Source organism: Etheostoma cragini, chromosome 14 (genome assembly GCF_013103735.1).
Source record: "Etheostoma cragini isolate CJK2018 chromosome 14, CSU_Ecrag_1.0, whole genome shotgun sequence".
In the NCBI taxonomy this organism is placed as follows: Eukaryota; Metazoa; Chordata; class Actinopteri; order Perciformes; family Percidae; genus Etheostoma; species Etheostoma cragini.
Genome location: NC_048420.1, coordinates 14,336,981 through 14,358,999, shown reverse-complemented (window position 1 = coordinate 14,358,999; position 22,019 = coordinate 14,336,981). Strand labels below are relative to the sequence as shown.

Sequence of the window (22,019 nt, the reverse complement as noted above, 5' to 3'; positions counted from 1 at the left end):
AACTATCATAATTATAAATTACTCCTGCATACTTTGCACTCAACATTGCACTATTGTCTCCACCTTTCTATATCGTTACTGTTTATAGTGTGTATGTATTGTTTCTTTTGTATATTTAAGCTTATTGTGAGCAATGATGATCAAAAGCAAAATCCTTGTCCTCATATCTGGAAAAAATAAAGCTGATTCTGAAATTTTTTTATACGAAAGTAATGAATGTGGTTGTATTTTATTGTGAAATGTGGAAAAAAATCTGACCGGAAGTAGGAATGTTCGTTGTAGCTGTTTTGTTCACTGACTTGACGGAAAAAGTCAGACTCAGTCGGGGAATGTACCTCGTTGGACGTGCTGCGAACAAGTTTTCTGCAAGAAATATAACGTTAACGTTACCGTTAACTGAGAGATGGAGACAACGGTGTACACTTCTGTTGTGAAATAAAAGGAGACCAGGTGGACATTTAACGGTGAGCGTGTGTAAGAATATTATTTACAGGCAGACCTAGCTTAAGTTTTAGTTAAGATCACACAGATCACAACTTCCTCCTCGAAGCTATCGAGCAGCTAGCAGTTTTTAGCTTTGTTAGCTTGTGAATTCTCCTTGTTAAACTATACGTCGGCGGAAAGCCTCTGCTGGCAGATAAAGTTTTATGAACGTTAAGGTTGCTTACTTAGATCAACCATACGGTCCATTCAACTGTCCACGAAGTTAGTAAACAGCACAGCTAGTCAGTAACTTTTTGGGCGATTAAAGTTAGGAACTAGCCATCCTGCTAGCCAAATCTGATTTCGTTAGCTAGTAGGCTACGCTGGATAACCTGGTGGAAGTGTAAACAGAATTAAGTTATTTCTGTGACGAGCGTCAGGTGATACATACGGTGCCTTTTTTGTTTTTTTAGTTAATTTAACGTTGCCGCTATTTAATTAACATCATTTATTAAAACTAACGTTACGTGGGTTGGTGTTTTGCATGACCGTATCTTCCATATTATTTGTTTTCAGAATTCCCTATAAATCACTGAAACAGGTCCAGGCAACTCCAATAATGTTGACTCTACATTTATGTTTCATTCATAGCTTATTCAAATTTTTTACTAAATGCAATGTTAGAGCAGATGCTTGGTTATTGTAGTTAAATTAAAGGCATGCTTCACAATGTTAGAATTATGATTTATTTTAAAGGTTATGTAATATGCACTTATAAGCGACCCAATACCAGTGCATCATTTTTGGTTCCCTTTTTTGGGGCAGTTAATTACTCTTGGTTCACATAGTAGTGGTATTTGTGTAAAAAGCTCAGTTTTTGTAAGTGTAATTTGCAATGTATAGGCATCATGACAAATATACAAAACACAACCATAAGGCTATAAAAAATTATATTTTTTATGATCTCTTAGACTGAGAGAGTGCAGTCGAAAAATCACTAAAACTTCAAAACAAAAAGTAATGTTAACTTCTAGATAAAAAGTGCCCAATGGAATAAAATAATTTACAATATAATAAAATGAATAAATCTGTTCTTTATATTGTTTATTTTTATTTTTGTCTTGTTAATGGTAATTATTTCCTTCAGTGTTTTTCTGTTGTCACTGTTATAGCAGAGTCAACAACGTTTTACTGACTAGATAACATGTAAATTACCAGGCACAGTCCTTGTCAATTTAATGTGGGACTTTTATAGCATGTCTGCTAAATTAATCTAAGCCATCCTTACTGGAAGCTTTCCTTCAGTGAGTAATAAAGTGCTTTGCATTTTCCTAATGGTCTGTTACTGTTTAACGTAAATTTTAGTTGCTTAATGCATAATGAATTCAACTGTTAATACTTCTAAGTTTGGTTACACTGGGACCCATGTGTTTGTTAAAAATTACATGACCTTAAACTCATGTAATGCCATGATTCAGCTACGGTCTTGGCATTTCATACCACAAATACTGTAAGGAAAATAAGTATTTAAACACCCTGCGGTTTTGCAAGTTCTCCCACTTAGAAATCATGGAGGCGTCTGAAATTGTCACCGTAGGTGCATGTCCACTTTGAGAGACATATTCTATAAAAGAAAATCATTATTTGTTTTTGATAAAGCTGCAAATAAGTATTTGAGCACCTGAGAAAATCAGTGTTAATATTTGGTACAGTAGCCTTTGTTTGCAATTCCAGAGGTCGAACGTTTCCTGTAGTTTTTCACCAGGTTTGCACACACTGCAGAAGGGATTTTGGCCCACTCCTCCACACAGATCTTCTCTAGATCAGTCAGGTTTCTGGGCTCTCGCTGAGAAACACGGAGTTTGAGCTCTCTCCAAAGATTCTCTATTGGGTTTAGGTCTGGAGACTGGCTAGGACACGCCAGAACCTTGATCTGCTTCTTCCAGAGCCCCTCCTCCGTCATCCATTTGGATCATCCACATGGTCATTGGCAAACTTAAGAAGGGCCTTGACATGTGCTGGTTTAAGCAGTGGAACCTTCCGTGCCATGCATGATTTCAAACCATGACGTCTTCGTGTATTACAGTAACCTTGGAAACGGTGGTCTCAGCTCTTTTCAGGGATTGACCATCTCCTCCTGTGTAGTTCTCGGATGATTTCTCACCTTTCTTGGGATCTTTGAGACCCCACGAGCTGAGATCTTGCATTGAGCCCCAGCCCGAGGGAGATTGACAGTCATGTTTAGCTTCCTCCATTTTCTAATGATTGCTCCAACAGTGGACCTTCTTTCACCAAGCTGCTTGGCAATTTCCCCGTAGCCCTTTCCAGCCTTGTGGAGTTGTACAATTTTGTCACTAGTGTCTTTGGACAGCTCTTTGGTCTTGGCCATGTTAGCAGTTGGATTCTTACCGATTTTATGGGGTGGACAGGTGTCTTTATGCAGCTAACGACTTCAAACAGGTGCATCTGATTTAGGATAATAAAGGGAGTGGAGGTGGACATTTTGAAGGCAGACTAACGTGTCTTTGAGGGTCAGAATTGTAGCTCATAGACAGGTGTTCAAATACTTATTTGCAGCTGTAATCATACAAATAAATAGTCAAAAAATCATACATTGGGATTTCTGGATATTTTTTTTTAGATCATGTCTCATAGTGGACATGTATCTAGGATGACAATTTCGGACCCCTCCATGATTTCTAAGTGGGAGAACTTGCAAAATAGCAGGGTGTTCAAATACTTATTTTCCTCACTGTATATGACATGTTTTGAATTTAAATGGCCGACATAGAGTTTCAAAGATCAAGAAATTGATTAGTGGGACATTATTAAATTAACTGTCAACTATTTTGATAATCAGTTAAAATGATGACTCTTATGCCAGCTTCTTAATTGTGAATATTTTCTAGTTTCTTCACGCCCCTATGACAGTAAACGGAACCTCTTTGAGTTGTGGAAAACAACAAGACATTTGAAGACGTCATGTTGGGCCTTTTGTAAACAATGATCAAAAATGTTCCCTATTTCCTGACATTTTGTAGATCAAACAACTAATTGATTAATTGAGAAAATAATCAACAATAAAAAAAAATCATTAGTTGCAGCCCTAGACAGACGGTACATTTTCAAATATGTATTGTTCTGAGTTTTACACACATATATACAGTATAACATGAAAGGTTATTTTGAAAGTTGTAGTCCATAAGGTTTAAGTTAGGTTGTTTCTATCTGCATCTTTGGCGGTAATATGTATAGATAGGGACTCAACAGATAAATAACTAGATAATGAAGCTTCTCTTTTGTTCTTGTCACTTCTTGACACAAGGGCTTTCAGCATCACCCCTACTACGAATTTGTAAAATAAATGAATAAATAATAATCTAGGGTAACAATTCTCCAGTCTGAACTAATCTCAGGTTTACTGACCTAAACAGGGGGAAAATACCTGCATATACCAGTAGAAATGCTGTTTGGTATTCATTCTTAAGTTTGCTGTATTTAGCCTATCAAAACAATTTATTTTTTGGACATATTTGTATAATCCAGTGATTCTCACCGTTCAGTCCTTGCTGTGAGTGGGACACTTAAAGACAGCAGCCTATGACAGAGTGACACACAAGACCCATGGGCAGTGAACCTTTTTGTAATAATGTTTCCTATCTACAAACATGGACACATATCTTGATTTTTCTTTTGGCTGGAGGAATTCGCTTCGAACACGTGTGCACTGACAGGTATAAAAAGACTATTTGAGTAATTTTATAATTGAAAAGTCTTACCAAGATTTTACACACCAATTCGTGTACATTACTTCTTGCTAATGTGGTCCTGGAAGAAAGACGTGTAAAGAGAAGTGCAGGAAATGCGTTGCTAAGAAATCAAGCCATCGTTGAATGGGCAGCAAACTTAAGACTTCTAAAACTCATTCATGCTCTTCTCCTTTATTTTCCATGTCAGAACCCCACTGGGCGGAATAGATGTCCCTGAATGCAGTAGGCAAATGGTAGCTCTCCTTGAGTATCCGGGGCAAACACAAGCCATCTTTTTTGTCGTCTCCGTGGTGCTGAATGGAGAAATGGAAAAATAATACGTCACGTTTAAATTGCTTTTTGAAATGATACATTTTTTTTCTTTTAGCGATGTTTACCCAATCATCGCATCTCCAGCTGCATTTTTAGTTTTACTGCCTCATTATAATGTACCAGTTACAATGGAACAGTACTTTGCCCGTTCTGGAAACCAGACTGTTTACTAAATAATGCTGAAAGCAGCCTCAGGGGCATTTGCTCCAGTTTCTCCTGTACTCTCTGTTGAACATCAGGCATTATTATTATACTTTGGCTGGCAGATAATGGGCTAAATAGAGATTCATTACGCTGCAGGGTTGTTTCGATGTCCAGCTGACAGAAAGTTGGCCTACACCTGATGAATGCTGGGCAGTCATCAATAAAACAAAAATCCATTTGCTTCAGAGGGATGTCTTGTTCAGTAGACAGCAGTTCCAAAAAAGCTGAAATATTTTCTCTCAGTGTAAAGTTATGTAAAAAGAAGAGAAAAAGTAGCTTTTCTACAGAATTTGCCGTCCAGTCTCTGGCTTGTTACTCTGTCTCAAGCCGTAATAACTGAATGCATTGTTATGATCAGGAAGTCTTTGCTCCGGCTGGAATGCTACCGGAAATTAGCGTACGTGATGATCACTTTGCAGAAGAACGCTTTAAGCCTCTCGTTGCCATTGTAGGAAGCCGATAATTGAATGTGGGATTTGTTTGAAGATAGACATAGGCAGCCAAAATCACAAAATTCCCAAAAGCTTACATCATTTATCCCTAAATTTGGTCTTCGGCATTGAGAAACACAGCAGGGATTCCTACTTTATACACTCCTGATGACCTAAAACCAAGCTCATTTACACACCATTTTAAATCAACATTGTCAACCGAGAATTCAAATCAAGAATACAGTTTGGGTGGTATGTCAGATAATGTGCGGCTCCAGTAATTGGGGTTTCGTCAGGAATGCCATAAACTAGAGGTAGTTCAACTACAGCTTTGTCAGAAGTATGTGAAGTGGGATAGAAAAGACGCAAAGTCCAATTCAGTGCACAGGAAATGCCAGAGCCGGGTGACGGTTGTGTCTGTTTAAACTACAGGACTACAGGACTTTTTATGGTTTCCAGAGGCGTGGAACACATTAGTTGTGATATAGGTTAATCATGAAGGGAGTGACAGTTGTTAAAGATGAGAATTTAATCCAGCACAAAAATAATGTCAAATAAAGGGTGCATGTTATAGGTTTATGAATGCTTCACAGTGGCTGATACATTGTTAGCAGGTTTTACTAACTATGCTGATATTGGACCAAATAATCATTTTTTACACTGTTTAAACTACATCATCCTGACGATGTATCTGGGTGTGTAAAACCCTTAACCTTTTACTTAGACTCTGGGAGACGCATCTCACTGGTATGGACTGACATTTTTGTTATTCTATCGTTCCATAAAAATAAATTTTTAAAAGCGATTGCTCTTCTGTTTACTATGGAAACGCTGTGCAAAAATAAGAATATTCAGGGAAGTATATTTCTTTGGGAGAGAATAATCTTGTGTTTATAGCTTATTAACTTAATCAGTGTTCGCCGTGTGCAGTCACAGACCTCTAACATTACATGTTCCATTGCAAATTGGTTATGCATCTAATTGTCTCTTTGCAAAATGATGGGCAACAGAAACCTGGTTTTATTTAGTTTATTGAAATGCAAGAGCAAACATGTTGTTGCCTTGTGGTCTGGAGGTCTATCCTTGTTAAAACCTTTACCACTGCAGCCCCAAGTGACTCATTTTGTTACTGTTCTTTCCCAGTCCACCTCAACACGTAAATTACAGTGCGACTCCCAAAGAATTTTGGGAGCATTGACTCGTCTCTTCAGTAGAGAACCACAGATTTAAAACATACTACAATGGCAATCATGGTGAAGCATCAGCTGATTCACACTCAGCGACTTCTTTTGAGAGTTGACAGAGGGTTGAAACCTTTTATTCTGCCGCAGTAGGCTTCCTGCCCTGGGGTTGTCTCAGGAACTGGGACACCATCCCGGTGTGTGTGTGTGTGTGAGCCGCGGTTGCATGTGATTGCCTTTGAGCCACAGTACTTGAATACATGCATTTGCATGCACAAACGCAAACGCACACACTGACCGCAGTCGGAAAATCCCCCTCACTGTCCGTACGGTGCCGATGCAGGCTTTTTCCATTTAATTACGCCTTGGGAGTGTAATTTCACATTGACTTGCATGGTTGCTTGAATTTGCCCCTCTGTCTCGTTAAGATTTCCACTTGCTCACATGACTTGGCTAGTTGACCCAATCTATTACCAAGCTTTATGATGTGGTATAGTCGTGTTATGACATCACTTTAGCCAGTACCAGACAGGCCTCACGGTGGAAGTTATTAAGTTGAGCTATAAGGTCAGAAAAGCATTTTGTTGGTCCCTGACAGTTTGATGCTAGGATGCTAAGGGTGACTCTGGAAATTTCCTGCTTAAATGCTTTCGGTAGTGGCTATTAAAAGATAATTCTACAAAGCGCCTGTTATAACAAAAAGTTCTACATGCTGCAGCATAGTGCTTTGTCTCCAAATGTCAGCACAGTCTGTCTTTGAGGGCCATCATTGTGTCTTTATTTGGAGAGAATACCCACATAGAGCCTCAAGGAAGTAGCACCAACAAACTGCCTGATGTTTTGTCTCACGTCACCTCACATCATCTAATGGCACTTTACCCACTGGGGTTTTTGTTGCTTCGATTTTAGATGCCATTTGCAGGCTTTGGGTTTTTAAATGTCACTCTTAAACTTTCAGAAAGAGCAATTAAAACACATTATTCTTTACAACTTGGCTGCAGTGCTAGTGGCTTAATGACATGCAATTATGGTTTATACTTAACGGTCCTATGGCATGAAGGTTTCACTTTATGATGTTTTTTAACATTAATATGAGTTCCCCCAGCCTGCCTTTGGTCCCCCAGTGGCTAGAAATGGGGACAGGTGAAAACCGAGCACTGGGTATCCTTCTCTGCCTTTAAGAAAATGAAAGCTCAGATGGGCCGATCTGGAATCTTGGTTACCTCCCCTTTCTCTGCTTTGCCCGCCCAGTGAATTTGGCGAGATATTATGGCTTTCAAACGAGCAAAGTGGCAGTTGGTCAAGGCAACACCCCGCAGCTTGCCCCCCCCCCTCTTTCCTCAAAAGCTACAGGTACAGAAATGGCCCATACTAAGGAAAGCTCATTGTGGGACTGGCTCTAGTGGATGTAATTCTGCACCAAGGCTTGGAATCGATCGCCTATTGAGATGAATTGCCGGTTTGCTGCGACATCAAAGAGCCTTATTAATAAACAGCAAGTGACTCCTTCTGATTCTGCTTTCCATTTTACATTTTTCTGTGGGAAACCGACTGCTACTAAACAGAAAACATATTCAGTTGGAAAAGTGGGCCGAAGTAGCAATCTAATACAACAGCTTTAAAAACCTCTGAGTTGTTTGACATATAATAATCTACTAATAGAGCCTTAAATTTAATTTACATTTACACTACACAGCACAGGTTGGATGTTGGGCACACATCCCAGAGCACCTTTCAAATGTGGCCTGAGTCGGTGCGTTTTTTGGGTGCACTGCATTCACACTTAATTTTAGAGGCGTTGGCGTGCAAGATGCATTTCAGTGCTTGTTTTTAATGCAGAATTATTTCATTATCTGGATCGGTGGACTCCATGGACGCCGGCATAGCACCACCACCTCGGCAAATGCTGTTGGATTATTTCAGCATGAGCTTTGCTTCTCATTATTTGAAAGTCACTACCATTTGTACTACTACTACTTGTTTGGTTCTATGTAGCACTACGTTTAAACAGCTAACCACAGCCACTACAAGTGCACTTGAGCATTGCTCTGAAATATGATGAGTTGTGCTTTGTTCATATTGTGTAAAAAAGAGCATGTAAAGCATTTGATGCAAGGTGTGGCCACTGTTGAGTTCTGTGATGGATAAAAAACAGGATTTTGCTTGTTTTGCCTAAACATGACTTATATCCACCCTCCAGGGAAAGCCTGCAGACAATTTATGATAACAGTCTCACATGCACAAACACACGTACACAGAGATGCGCCTGGGGAAAAACAGGCTTAAAGCCTTCCAAAAAACTCTTAATGATCTATTGTTGTCTTAGATTTATCCAGGTGATTGGTTGTTATGCATCCTGAATCCTTGAAATGTTTTGGCTCTGTACCTGATTTTGTTTTTTCTTCTGTCTGTCAGGTTGGTGTCCTACATTTGAACATCTACTTCTCATCACTGTGATTTAAATCAGTGACAGACCACACTACAGACTTCCAGACCTCCTATACCAGCTTCCAGCCACTATGACTTAGCTAACAGTAGCCCAGGCCCCTCCCCTGACCATCCTTTCCTCTCAACCCCACTCTGTCTCTCCCGCTCACCCAGTTCTTCATTTCCTCTCCTGATGCGGTGATTTTTGGTTCCACCACCAGCGGCGCCTTTTCTAACGCAATGAGCAGCCTGCAGCAGCAGCATCATGGCAGCACAGGCTCAGAACGAGACCTTCACTCTGCTGCCTCATCTGTTAGCCTCCCTTCAGTTAGAAAGACCCCCAAAAAACGCCGTCTGTCCCTCCACTCATTGTTCAGTCGGCGACGCCGGCCTGACCGCGACCCCAAGCGCAAGTCCAGGCCTCTGCAGGCTGGAGCGGAAGGCATTGTCAGCACAGAAAGCGTCCAGTCCGAGCCTGTCCATGATAAAACTTCTTCCCAAACTGCACTGACTGTAGCATCGACCTCATCAGTGTCAGATCCTTCAGAGCTGCTGGAGTGCCCACTCTGCCTACTGCGCCATGCACGCGAGCGCTTCCCAGACATCATGACCTGTCCCCACCGGTCCTGTGCAGACTGCCTGCGACAGTACCTGCGCATTGAGATCTCAGAGTCTCGTGTCAATATCTGCTGCCCCGAGTGCTCAGAGCGCCTTAATCCCCACGACATCCAGATGATCCTGGGGAACCGAGCACTCATGGAGAAGTACGAGGAGTTCATGCTGAGGAGGTGGCTAGTGGCCGAACCTGACTGCCGCTGGTGCCCGGCCCCCGACTGTGGGTAAGAATAAGAGCTGAGGGGTAATAGGGGCTACTCAAAAATTACAATATTGGGATAACCTGCTCTTTACATAAAATATAACTCACCAGCTGAATGGAGGTGAGACCCCTTTTGATTTGTTTTGAAGTATTTAAGTCAGAGAGGGTGACGTGACGATTTAAAAATTAAAAACTCTCAGAGAAATTACAAAGATTTTGCAGACAGGTGTAACTTAGTCTTGCTTTGCCAAACCTTCCTCCACAGCGCTGTGGAAAAGGGTCTGGCTAGTCCACACAGCATTCCGGGATGGGAGGAAACCAGGCACTGGTTCATTGTCATTTCTTTAAATTAATCAGAACAAGGGATTAATAAAGTGTTGTCCACCTAACATTAATGGCAACACAGCATGATAGAAAAACACATTTAGATCCTCATACTAAATAGCTCCCGTTAGGACCTTGAAACGTCACTACTTATGACATTGACATCCTTCTAACACAAGCTATTGTGGTGTGGTGTGTTGATCTATTTGTGTTTTTCCACTTTGATCCAGCACCTATCCCAGTGGGCACTAGGGATGTGCGTGTTTTCTTTATTGTTTCTTAACAAAGCCAGTTAACCATAAAAATATCGAGCATGTGAGACTTTTTCCCATCTCAGGCTACAACTTTTCTTAAATAGTTTAAAATCTCTTTTGGTCAACTGCGTTGTGCTTGATGTTTCATACTTCTGAAAAAATGACACAAGTCCCAAAATAACATATTAAGGAGCTACATTAAGGAAAATTCAAGGCTTCAATCTGGCCTTTTGAAGTTCACACATTGATGTCAGAGTTATAAATAACTCATAGCAGTTATAGACCTGTTTGTTCTGTCAGCCCCATGAGTCAGCCAAAAAAGATGGGGCTGGAACTCATTGCTTGTTGTTAATAATAATAATCATTGTCATCATACCTTCATGTTTTATTTACTGTAAAGCCATTTCTGAACAATGTTACCAAGGGTAGTAAGTAAGAGCTTTAAAGTAGCACAAAATAAAACAATGAAGAAGATAAGGTTGGAAAAAAAAGGGTGAAAAAACAGTTTAAATATATTTTATAAAATAAACTTGCAGATATTGAATTTGAGTATTTAGTTATGTAAAATAATTCACTGCTAATCAGATGGAAATTGGCAAACCTCAATCCACTCCTTTAGCCACAAAAAGATGTTCTTGTAAGTGGTGCATACATTGTCGTTCTGGTTTCCTCTTTGACAAGGAGGTGACGGTGTAGGTGAGGGTCGGGTCAGGGTATGTTTGGAGCTGTTAGGTATTCAACAGTTTGCTCACAGGGGCCTGAACTGAAGCTGACATTATGCTCTGTGGCTCACTGGGTCATCCCGCTTTACCTGTTGTTTACTGCACCTGTAGGCCACAACGACCACCATGCACACAGCATCATTGTAACTGCTCATCTGCATTTGTGTCAGTCTTTTTTTATTGTGCCAATGTTGGCACTAAGGTTCTCTAAACTATTAATATATAGTGCATCATAGAGTTTTGGAGCAGTTACTAACCCCCTTTATTTTGAGGGATTGCCGATTATCCCCCCTCTCTCTCTGTCTCTCTGTCTCTCTCGCTCTGTCTCTGTCTCTCTCTGTCTCTCTCTCTCTCTGTCTCTCTCTCTCTCTCTCTCTCTCTCTCTCTCTCTGTCTCTCTCTGTCTCTCTCTCTCTCTGCTTTGTTGCATCAACACTGCTGACCCTGTCTGTTAGAATAATGGCTCTTTCATGAGCTTGTTTCAGGTCTTCTTGCTCGCGTCATCTAATCAGTTCAACTCTGGCTCACTGTCACACTTTCCACCGGTTAATGCTGCGCTCTTAAATGTTGTATTATTACTCTCACAAGTTATTGGGCTGCGTTTGTCAGCTCATCAGTTTACAAATGTAAGAATCCTTTCTGTGCGACTATTTTATTTAGAGAGATAAATCATTTATCTTTTTGCAGACTTTGGCAGAGTCTTGACTTTACAGTGGTGTCATAGAAAGTTCAGTGCACACGCAAAGGTCTTTTTGGAAATTCTCCCATCCAGTTTAAGACTTATATGCCGTTTGCCATCAGTTTGCCTCACTGAGGTGTTAGTGGAGACTGTTTGAAAACTGTCTAGACTGAATGCTCTGTAGGTATACGGTGCCCTCACACATTATTCCACATTGTGTCAGTTTGTTGGAAAGATTTGAAAAAAACATTGTAAAATAATGCTGTGATGTTAGTTATCTGTATCAGTTTTTTCTGTTTTTGTGACCTTCATTCAACACAACAGCCCTGAAAACCACTACAAAATATTTAGAATATTATGGCAATTCTGCAGTATCTGTGACTCATTTTTAACTTTGTAATCATTCAAATCAACCTGCTAAGTTAGATTGACAAAAGTTTCTTTCTTTTTTCCTGTCCATTTCATCACTTTTTTTCCATTTTACAGACAACCTCAAGGTTCTTGGATCTCACCACATGAGAAACAGATTGAGCACTTCTTGTTTGTAATGTTTGCTCAAGTAGGGTTGCAATGGGTTTTAATTATTCTCCCAATTCTTTTCTTGAGGAATCATTTGGTCTATAAAACATTTAAAAAACTGAAAAAATGGTCATCAAAAATGTCAGTGCCCAAGATGACCTGTTTTGTAACACAGGCTAAAGCCCAAATATATTCAGTTTACTATAATGCAGGAAAAGCAGCACATTTCTAACATTTGAGAAGCACCATCAAATGTCTGGCATCATATTTTGAAAAAATAAACAATGAACAGATTATCTTAATGGGGGGGGGGGAAGACTCTTTCATTTACACTGGACCTTCATGCTTTTGCACACAGTGATAACCAGTAAAGTCCAGTTTAATACGTTAGCCAGAGTGTTTGTTTTTCCTTATAGCATGTTGCTAATGTTCCCATGATAACCCTGCTGTGGGATGCTGAAAAGCTGCACCAATCTCAGGGTTAAATGAGGTCGTCATGCACACATACCAAATATACTTACTTTATTAATAGGGCAGGTGCTCTGTGCTCCTGTTTACAGTATCTAAGGTGTTTCCTTTCAACAAAATCATTATTAATGTCTTATCATATCCGTACCAGAGGGACACTACGAGTTTGTCAGTCAGCAAACAAGGACACGGTTTCTAACTTTCATTTTATTATTTTCACAAATAATAAAACCATTTAATTGCGGCTGTAATAGTGTTGGGTTATAAATGACTGCAGCTGCTTTTTTTAATAGTGCCAGTTTGTCAAGTTGAATTACATTTCTATGTCTATAACATAACAGTTGTGGGACTTAGCCCCAGTCATGTTGTGTACTTTTTAATAATAGCTCATAAATAGAGCACTGTTATGATTGATGAGAGATACTATGGTGACATGCAATCATGCAGAACTAATTATGCGAGCATGTTTTTATTGTAACAGAGCTCAGTCGGGTAAATCATCATGGAAAAATTCAGCTAATTTTTATGCGTCCCAAGGTGTAGGACTCCTTAAGATGGTGCAGCAGTGGCCGGGTTGGCTCAGTTGGTAGAGCAGGCGCACAAATACATAGAGGTTTATGCCTCAACGCAGAGGTCCAGGTTTCGACTCTGACCTGTGAAGATTACCTGCATGTCTTTCCCCTCTCTCTCTCCCCCTTCTCACCTAGCTGTCCTCTCCATTAAAGGTGGAAATGCCCCAAAAATGATCTTATGAAAATAAAAAAAGGATGTAAATAGCAGTAGTGTAGCATATGCTGCAAAGGTTTATTGGATTTTTATATTTAAACACACGGGAAAAAGGACTCCCTGGCTTAACCCACTCTAGTTCATTCCCCTACACTGATCATTTTAGCCCTGCTGACCCCTAGTGTTGTGCTAAACTACTACATTGCTCTCCTGCCAGCAAATACTAACCACCATGTCGGCTAAATTTTTTTTCTCTCAGTTACGCAGTCATTGCGTTTGGCTGTGCCAGTTGCCCAAAGATCACCTGTGGGCGTGAGGGCTGTGGGACAGAGTTCTGCTATCACTGCAAACAGCTGTGGCATCCCAACCAGACATGTGACTCTGCACGGCAACAAAGGGCCCAAAGCCTCCGGTTGAGAAGTTTCAGGTCCTCCTCACTCAGCTACAGCCAAGAGAGTGGAGCAGCAGGTAATATACAAATAAACACCCGCACTGGAATTCCCAAGCACATCTGTGCCTTCAGCACACCCATCATCTTTTTAAGCCACAGTGCACAATATGCACTAAAAATACTGTTTCCAAATTTCCGCCCACACTCGCTTCCCCTTAATCAACCCCTACCAGGTGATGACATCAAGCCCTGCCCTCGTTGTGCTGCCTACATCATCAAGATGAATGATGGGAGCTGTAATCACATGACCTGTGCCGTCTGCGGCTGTGAGTTTTGCTGGCTGTGCATGAAGGAGATCTCTGACCTGCACTATTTAAGGTGAACCATTTTGCCTTCATTTTACAACCAACAGTGTAGCATCAAATTTCAGATTAGTTTGAGTGTAAAAGTTCATTCTTGACCTCGAAAGTTAACTTATGGTCCAATAACAAACTGTTTCCAGAGTTTAAGTTGTTTAGTTGTTTTCATTTTTATTTAGTTTTTGACAAGGTTTTTCCTGACTATCTCTCTTTTTTTTATTATTCATTTACATCAGTGCTTATCACTTTACTTATGTTTCAGCCCTAGTCTTAGTAGTTATGGTAAACATGATTCTCTCTCTCTCTCTCTCTCTCTCTCTCTCTCTCTCTCTCCGTTTGCCCTGCCAACCCATTCTCTCGCTTCCTTAAATCCTCTCAGTCCATCAGGCTGCACCTTCTGGGGGAAGAAGCCCTGGAGCAGAAAGAAGAAGATCCTGTGGCAGCTTGGCACGTTGGTGGGCGCACCCGTGGGCATCGCCCTCATTGCCGGCATTGCCATCCCTGCGATGATCATTGGCATCCCAGTTTATGTGGGCAGGAAGGTGAGAGCTAACACCAGACAGCTGAGGAATGTTATGCAACAATAGTGGTTAAAACCAACAGTTGAACTATGTCACATAGAACTACAATGTGAAATTTAATACACATATTATCTAAATACAGTATACTGTTTGTATCTTTTTTAAGCATGCGTGAGAAAATCTAGTTAGTTACTTCATTCTGCACAACCCCTCATTCATTGTTTAAGAATCCCTCCAGTTAATTTTGCTTAAGCATTTGCAGCCTTGTATGACTTCCAAGTCACAGTTGCCGGTAATGTGAAATAATTCAAAGTTAATTAACAATGATTGTGGGTGCCCGGATAGCTCAGTTAATAAAGCAGGCGAACATATATAGAGGTTTACTCCTTGACGCAGCAGGCCCGGTTTGACTCCAACCTGCGGCCCTTTGCTGCACGTTATTCCCCCTCTCTCCCTTTTCATGTTTCCAGCTGTCCTGTCGAATAAAGGCCTAAAAAACGCCCATAACATAATTTGTAAAAAACAGTGAACAATAATTTTCCTCCTCAGATCCATAATCGCTACGAGGGCAAGGACATCTCTAAACACAAGAGGAACTTGGTAATAGCTGGTGGTGTGACGCTGTCTGTGATCGTGTCCCCTGTAGTCGCAGCGGTCACTGTCGGTAAGAAACAAGGGCTGAACTTCTCTTCTTCCCCATCTGTTTCATGACAACATTTGAATTATTTAAAAGGGTTTACTTGTTGGGTCACTAGTATAAATCTGTAAAAAAGCATCAATTAGTTTTGAAAGTAGCCTAAAATGTGGGCTTTGAACTGTCTGAAAAGGTGGATATACTGGAATTTATTTAACAGTGTTTGAAAAGTGATTTGATGCACTTTATCTACAGTTTACCACTTCACCCAAATAAAGCTTTCGCTGTTTACAATGTGCTGTTTAGGCATTGGCGTCCCCATCATGCTGGCATACGTCTACGGCGTTGTCCCAATCTCACTGTGCCGGAGTGGCGGCTGTGGAGTGTCTACTGGCAAGGGCAAAGGGGTGCGAATCGAGTTCGACGACGAAAATGACAACATAGGTAGCGGGGCAGCAGCCACAGGTCAGCATCTCTAACGACAGCAATACCCTTAACCCTTCCTAAATGTTCCCAGGAAAATGCAGAATACAAAAGAGGCTGAAGTACAATTCAAAATGTATCTTCAACTTAACTTTTTATTGTCCCCAATATTTTTTTATCTGGTGAAAAACAGACTTAAAAATAAAAATACATAAATCATACATTACAAATCTGTAAAAAGCCATCAAGCCATCTGCTAAAGAAGTTCAACAAACCATGGATCATAGATTCTCAGATTAAAAGCCTGCAAACACCTTTCATCAATCAATATCAATAAACCTGTTGCATTTCTGTCTGTTAAACTACACAAGGAGCTGTGGTAGCTGGTAGTACACATAGATCTGTTAGCGCCTTTGTGTGGATTTATGGATTATTCATAGCCCATGAAGTGCCAAAACAGTGAGGTGTGCAAAGGTGCGAAATGACTGGTGCAGTGTCAGTGTTTTTTTCCTGTCATCGTGTGTTTGTCACTGTCAAACTAACAGCTGTGTGAGATTGAGCTTTCACAGGAAGTGTTTTCAGAGACTGATTGTATTTCTCTCACAGCTTCTGTCAACACTGGAAATGATGATTATAAATCCAAATGACAGCAAGGACTTTGACCTTACCAGGTGTGAGACATGATGACAATTATTCACACCTAGCTCCAATTCTCCACTGGGCGCATACAGTGGAGAGAATTTGAGACACTGCTGATTTTGCACGTTTTCCTATTTACAAAGCATGTAGCGGTCTATCATTTTTATCATAGGTACACTTTAACTGTGAGAGATGGAATCAAAAAAAAAAATCACATTGTATACATTTTAAATAATTTGCATCTTATTGCTTGACATGAGTATTTAATACATCAGAAAAGCACAACTTAATATTTGGTATAGAAACTTTTGTTTGCAATAACAGAGATCATAAGTTTCCTGTAGTTCTTGACCATGTTTGCACACACTGCAGAAGGGATTTTGGCCCACTCCCCCATACAGACCTTCTCCAGATCCTTCAGGTTTTGTGGCTGTTGCTGGGCAATACAGACTTTCAGCTCCCTCCAAAGATTTTCTATTGGGTTTAAGTCTGGAGACTGCCTAGGCCACTCCAGGACCTTGAGATGCTTTTTTTGGAGCCACTCCTTAGTTGCCCTGGCTGTGTGTTTTGGGTTGTTGTAATGCTGGAAACCCCAGCCACAACCCATCTTCAATGCTCTTACTGAGGGAAAGAGGTTGTTGGCCAAGATCTCGCAACACATGTCCCCGTCCATCCTCCCCTCAACATGGTGCAGTCGTCCTGTCCCCTTTGCAGAAAAGCATCCCCAAAGAAGGATGTTTCCACCTCCATGCTTCACGGTTGGGATGGTGTTCTTGGGGTTGTACTAATCCTTCTTCTTCCCCCAAACACAGCGAGTGGAGTTTAGACCAAAAAAAGATCTATTTTTGTCTCATCAGACAACATGACCTTCTCCCATTCCTCCTCTGGATCATCCAGATGGTTGTTGGCAAACTTCAGACGGGCCTGAACATGCGCTGGCTTGAGCATAGGGACCTTGCGTGCGCTGCAGGATTTTGGTTTTCTTTGAGACTGTGGTCCCAGTTCTCTTCAGGTCATTGACCAGGTCCTGCCATGTAGTTCCGGGCTGATCCCTCACCTTCCTCATTGATGCCCCAGGAGGTGAGATCTTGCGTGGAGCCCCAGACCGAGGGAGATTGACGTCATCTTGAACTTTTTCCATTTTCTAATAATTGCACCAACAGTTGTTGCCTTCTCACCAAGCTGCTTGCCTATTGTCCTGTAGCCCATCCCAGCCTTGTGCAGGTCTACCATTTTATCCCTGGTGTCCTTACACAGCTCTCTGGTCTTGGCCATTGTGGAGAGGTTGGAGTCTGTTTGAGTGTGAGGACACGTGTCTTTTATACAGCTAACGAGTTCAAACAGATGCAGTTAATACAGGTAATGAGTGGAGAACAGGAAGGCTTCTTAAAGAAAAAGTAACCGGTCAGAGCAAGATTCTTACTTGATCAAATACTAATGTCATGCAATAAAATGCAAATTAATTATTTCAAACTCACACAAAGGGATTTTCTTGATTTTTGTTTTAGATTCCGTCTTTCACAGTTGAAGTGTACCTATGATACAAATTACAGACCTCTACATGCTTTGTAAGTAGGAAAACCTGCAAAATCGGCACTGTATTTAATACTTGTTACTCCCCACTGTATATGCTGCGTTGCAGCTGTGTTCCGGTTTTGTTCCGTCCTCCACCACACGGTATACCACATCAGGAGCGTTTGCTGCCCTACCTGCAGTTTTTGGCTCTAAAAGTACTTTACAGAACAATCGCCTGTTCCTGCCCCAATTCTCCATTTTGGCTCAATCTGTATTTCCCTCCTTCTTTTGACCCATTTCTTTCTTTTTTCCACGCCAAATAGTTATTTGCCGCACATCCATCATGGCTCTTCTTTGTCTGTCCAAACCTTCTCTAGATTAACAAAATGACACTTCTCTCCTCAGACACAACCTCTGTGGCAGAGACTCGGCTCAACAATCCCAGCCTCGGAGATGGAGCGAGTGTCGGTGGCCTGACGGGCCTGAGCCTCAGTGTCAGCGGGAGCCACATGGAACGCTGCGGCATGAGCTCCACTCAGCGGGACAACATGAGTGACAATGTCAGCACCACGGCCCTCGCTGGGACCAGCATCACAGGCAGCCTCTCTGGCAGCTGCTACAACAGGTAAGAGACCTGGATGATCTCTGCATTGCTATAAATCGTGGCCATTTTGTTTTTCTACACTGGATGAAGCAAACATGCAGGGACTCATCGAGGCCTATTATAATTAATTATTACTAAATTATATTTCTGTTTTGTTTCAATTGTTATTTTCAGAATGGAAGTGCAGGCTGATGTCCAGAAGGAGCGCTGCAGTCTGAGCGGGGAGTCAGCCACTGTAAGTCTTGGGACAATCAGTGACAACGCAAGCACAAAAGCCATGGCAGGTTCCATCCTCAGTGCCTACATGCCTCTGGAAAGGTTAGTAGTCGGTTCTCATCTTACTTGCTTACTTGCTTACTTGTTACACCAGCACAGTTTTTCTCCTTTTGCCAGTGGCCCTTTAGTCAAATTGTTTGAAAGAAAGTCATGATGTGTTTTTATCAGCATTTATAGTACTGCATGCTTCCTGGTTTCGTAGAAAATGATGCTGGTAGCACATAAAAACAGTGCCTGGGTAGCGCCTGGGTAGCTCACCCGGTAGAGCGCGCACCCATATATATTCTGACCTGCGGCTCTTTGCTGCCTCGCTCTCCCCTTTCACGGCTGTCCTTTAAAAAATAAAGGCACTAAAGGGAAAAATGCACAAAAAATCATCTTAGCAAAAAAAAGAAAATAATAATAACAGTTGATTCTTAATAAATATGCAACTGAATATGCATAATACATGCTTAAAATAGAAGTTGTCAAACTGAATGATTTGTTCTTTTACTGATTTAAAGTTAATTTTGAGCAATGTTATTTTGCAGAGACAATAGTCTGGACATCCAGGCAGACTTGGAATCCAAACAGGAGAAGATGAGGCACTGCAGCGCCAGCAGCAGCCTGGATGAAGCCAGCTGTAGCAGTAGCACCGCTGGCCTTAAAGATGCTAGCGGTGGTATGTGCTCATGCCCGGCCACCTGCTGCTGTGCGGAGCACGACAACCACTGCTGTCCCTCGTCCCCCTGGTCAAAGGAACCCTCCACTTCAGGGGCCAAGAAGAGCAGAGGAAAGCTTTGGAAAACCGCTAGCAGCAGCAAAGGAGACAAAAAAATAAACGAGACACAAGGAGAAATAGATGCTCAGCTCCTGGAGCAGCGCAGCACCAACTCCTCTGAGTTTGATTCACCATCTCTGAGCGGCAGCCTGCCCTCAGTGGCCGACTCACACTGTAGCCACTTCTCATCAGAGCTCAGCTGCTCCGACCCTGAAACCTCAAGACCGGCTCATCCACCCTGCTCCGGCCCAATGGACCCCCACCCTCATCATCCCTCCAACAACTCCAATGACATCACCATCACACCCATGCCTGAGGTGGAGAATGACCGCCTGGAGCATTATCTGCCTCTGAGTAGCCACGCTGCCTTCACCCACCACCTGCTATCATCATCGCCAGCTGCTTCACCAAAAGAGGGAAGTAGCGGGGCGTTTCTATACATCAGTGAGGAGAGGGGAGGCGCCATCACAGACACAGAGCCAGACAAGGACGACAAAATAAAAGAGACCAGCAAAAACACTGCCGCGCAGCCTGTAAGCCCAACAAGGAGCCACTGTATACAAACTGATATTTAAAGGAACTCACATGTTCTTTGCGTGTTGGCAATGCTACCACTAGTAGCTCAGTTAGCCTTAACACCTAATTTCACTCTTAGGTAACACCCCCCCCCCCCCATCATCTTGGGAATCTGGTCAGGTTTAAGGCTATAAGTTCAAGTCTAATTATATTTTGATTTGCTGTAGAGCCAGGCAGGAATATTATGTGAATGTCAGTCTATAAAGTTACAGAGGGTCAGAGTCTAAGTTGGAGTGAGAATTGTGACTTAAGTAAATGGTAAAGGCAGATCAGCGGGTTCTGTTTTTCAGTGACAGAGCAAGCAAGATGTGTGAACCAGAGGTTTCAGCCGTTTGTTGAAGCGCCATCTGGAGCAGCAAGGCCTATAGTAGGTGGAGTTGAATGTATTTGGACAGGTTGTAATGTCGGTTATCCAGGTGATCTGCGAAGCTTGACTCCTGAATGATGTTCTAAATCCAAGTTTAAGGCAGATCTTAACCTTTTCCTAATGTTTACGAAAAGCAGACGTAATAAAGCTGGTTAGAAGAGCAAGTAAAATGTTTGATATTATTTCTAATAGAAAGTTGAGCTGCTATCCTAAAGCCTGAACATATCCTCCCTCGTGACATCCGCAATAATCTGGTTTGGCTGAATAAGGGATGGATATGTCATCACTGTGGTCCACCACTGTGCCACCAGTTCATTTGGTGGCTTCTTAAAACGGCATGAGAAACACCACAGGATTGTTGAACCTGAGAGGGACCAGTCCGTACAGTAGCACATTTTATTTTTCCATAATCATCCATAAGAAAAAATATTATTGTTGATTTTGTTTAAAATGTGACTCCTGTTTTTTGTGTTCTTTTGTCTTATGCTTATTTTTATTTTCCATTTTGGGAAAGTTGTTTTTAAAGCCCAGTGTTGGGTCCAAACCTGTTAGTATGATCAGATGGAAAATAGTGTTTACTATTCAAAACGTAGCCCTTTTCAAACATTGTGGATTTGAGACAGCGGCTGTCTTCACAAGCCTCGGTCTGCCCGGGTGAAATAATAGTTTTGTTTGTGGTTGCAGCTTTGCAAATGTAATCAAGTCTTCACTGCAACTTTTTAGTGTATTATGGTATTATTTAAGGTATATTAAAGAAAGGGAATTTTAAGTTATTCCTTGTAAACGTAAATGAGCAAATCCCAATTTTTTAATTTGAAACTGTTGCATTTCTTGTAATTTTATAGGGCTTGTTTGTGTCTAAAGCTGGAAAGTCAACCAAACAATGTCTTTGCAATAACAAAATGAAACTTTCAGATAACTTTGTCAGCAAGAGTCCAGTCAAGGGAGCACATCGTTGTAGCAAAAACAAACAACCTTGATATAGTTAAAGGTGCAATGGGAAACTCCTTTTGTGTATTTGAGCACATACAACTGTCAGTGATTTAATATTCAGTATTGAATGTATTATGATAATAGTCATTTTTTATTATCCCTCAGTGATATCCAAATCAAAATTATAAGTTTTGGTTCAGAGCTTTGGGTGTATTTGAACTACGATGTGTTTTAAGTTGGTTTTATTTAGTCCTTGCAAGTGATTTATGCAAATCATTTTATCTTTTGGACCCACAGTGCCTTTTGGGGGGGAAATCCTTTGTATATTGATATAATAGTTATTTTATTTTTTTGTCCTTATACTGTATGTCTTCAAATGATAAACATAAAACTCCTGAGAGAATGAATTATATTTGCCTCATAAAATGCTTAATATGCATGATCATAGATACTCCCTCTCCCCTGAGTGCTAATGCTAGCTGTCACACTAGCTTGTTTAGCTAGCCTACCAAAGACTGTTCTCAGGCCACTACATTAAACCAGATTTTGGGGCAGTACTTTAAATCTTGACAAAAATATTAGTTTGGGTCATTTTTAGGAATAACCTTGTGAAAATGTTTCCCTAAAGTACCCACAGACCGTTCTCTTGCGTTGTTAGTCACTTCCTGTTGGCAATGACACCCTGTTTATCCAAAGCATTCAGCATTTTGAGGCTCAGGCGTTGTTCAGCAGCCTGACTCTTTAGAGAAGCTGTGATTTTGGCTA

The 22,019-nt window shown here is 41.3% G+C and overlaps 1 protein-coding gene across 1 annotated transcript; it reads left to right on the top strand.

Annotated features, from left to right (window-relative positions):
- Nucleotides 1-303: 303 nt before the first annotated feature.
- On the top strand, nt 304-21,111 carry LOC117956760 (E3 ubiquitin-protein ligase RNF19A-like). Its single transcript, XM_034892008.1, has 10 exons — nt 304-464; nt 8,737-9,587; nt 13,516-13,724; nt 13,881-14,025; nt 14,386-14,548; nt 15,077-15,191; nt 15,468-15,626; nt 18,144-18,363; nt 18,517-18,660; nt 19,149-21,111. Exons 2-10 carry the CDS (start codon nt 8,989-8,991, stop codon nt 19,951-19,953), a joined length of 2,559 nt encoding a protein of 852 aa, XP_034747899.1. The 5' UTR covers nt 304-464; nt 8,737-8,988; the 3' UTR covers nt 19,954-21,111.
- The last annotated feature ends 908 nt before the right edge of the window (nt 21,112-22,019 follow it).

Excerpts from the sequence above, each read along its gene's own strand:
- LOC117956760 (XM_034892008.1), top strand. The coding sequence starts at position 8,989 with ATGAGCAGCCTGCAGCAGCAGCATCATGGCAGCACAGGCTCAGAACGA. Across the intron at positions 9,588-13,515 it reads TGCCCGGCCCCCGACTGTGG|TTACGCAGTCATTGCGTTTG; the intron begins GTAAGAATAAGA and ends TTTTTCTCTCAG. Across the intron at positions 18,364-18,516 it reads TCTGGCAGCTGCTACAACAG|AATGGAAGTGCAGGCTGATG; the intron begins GTAAGAGACCTG and ends TGTTATTTTCAG.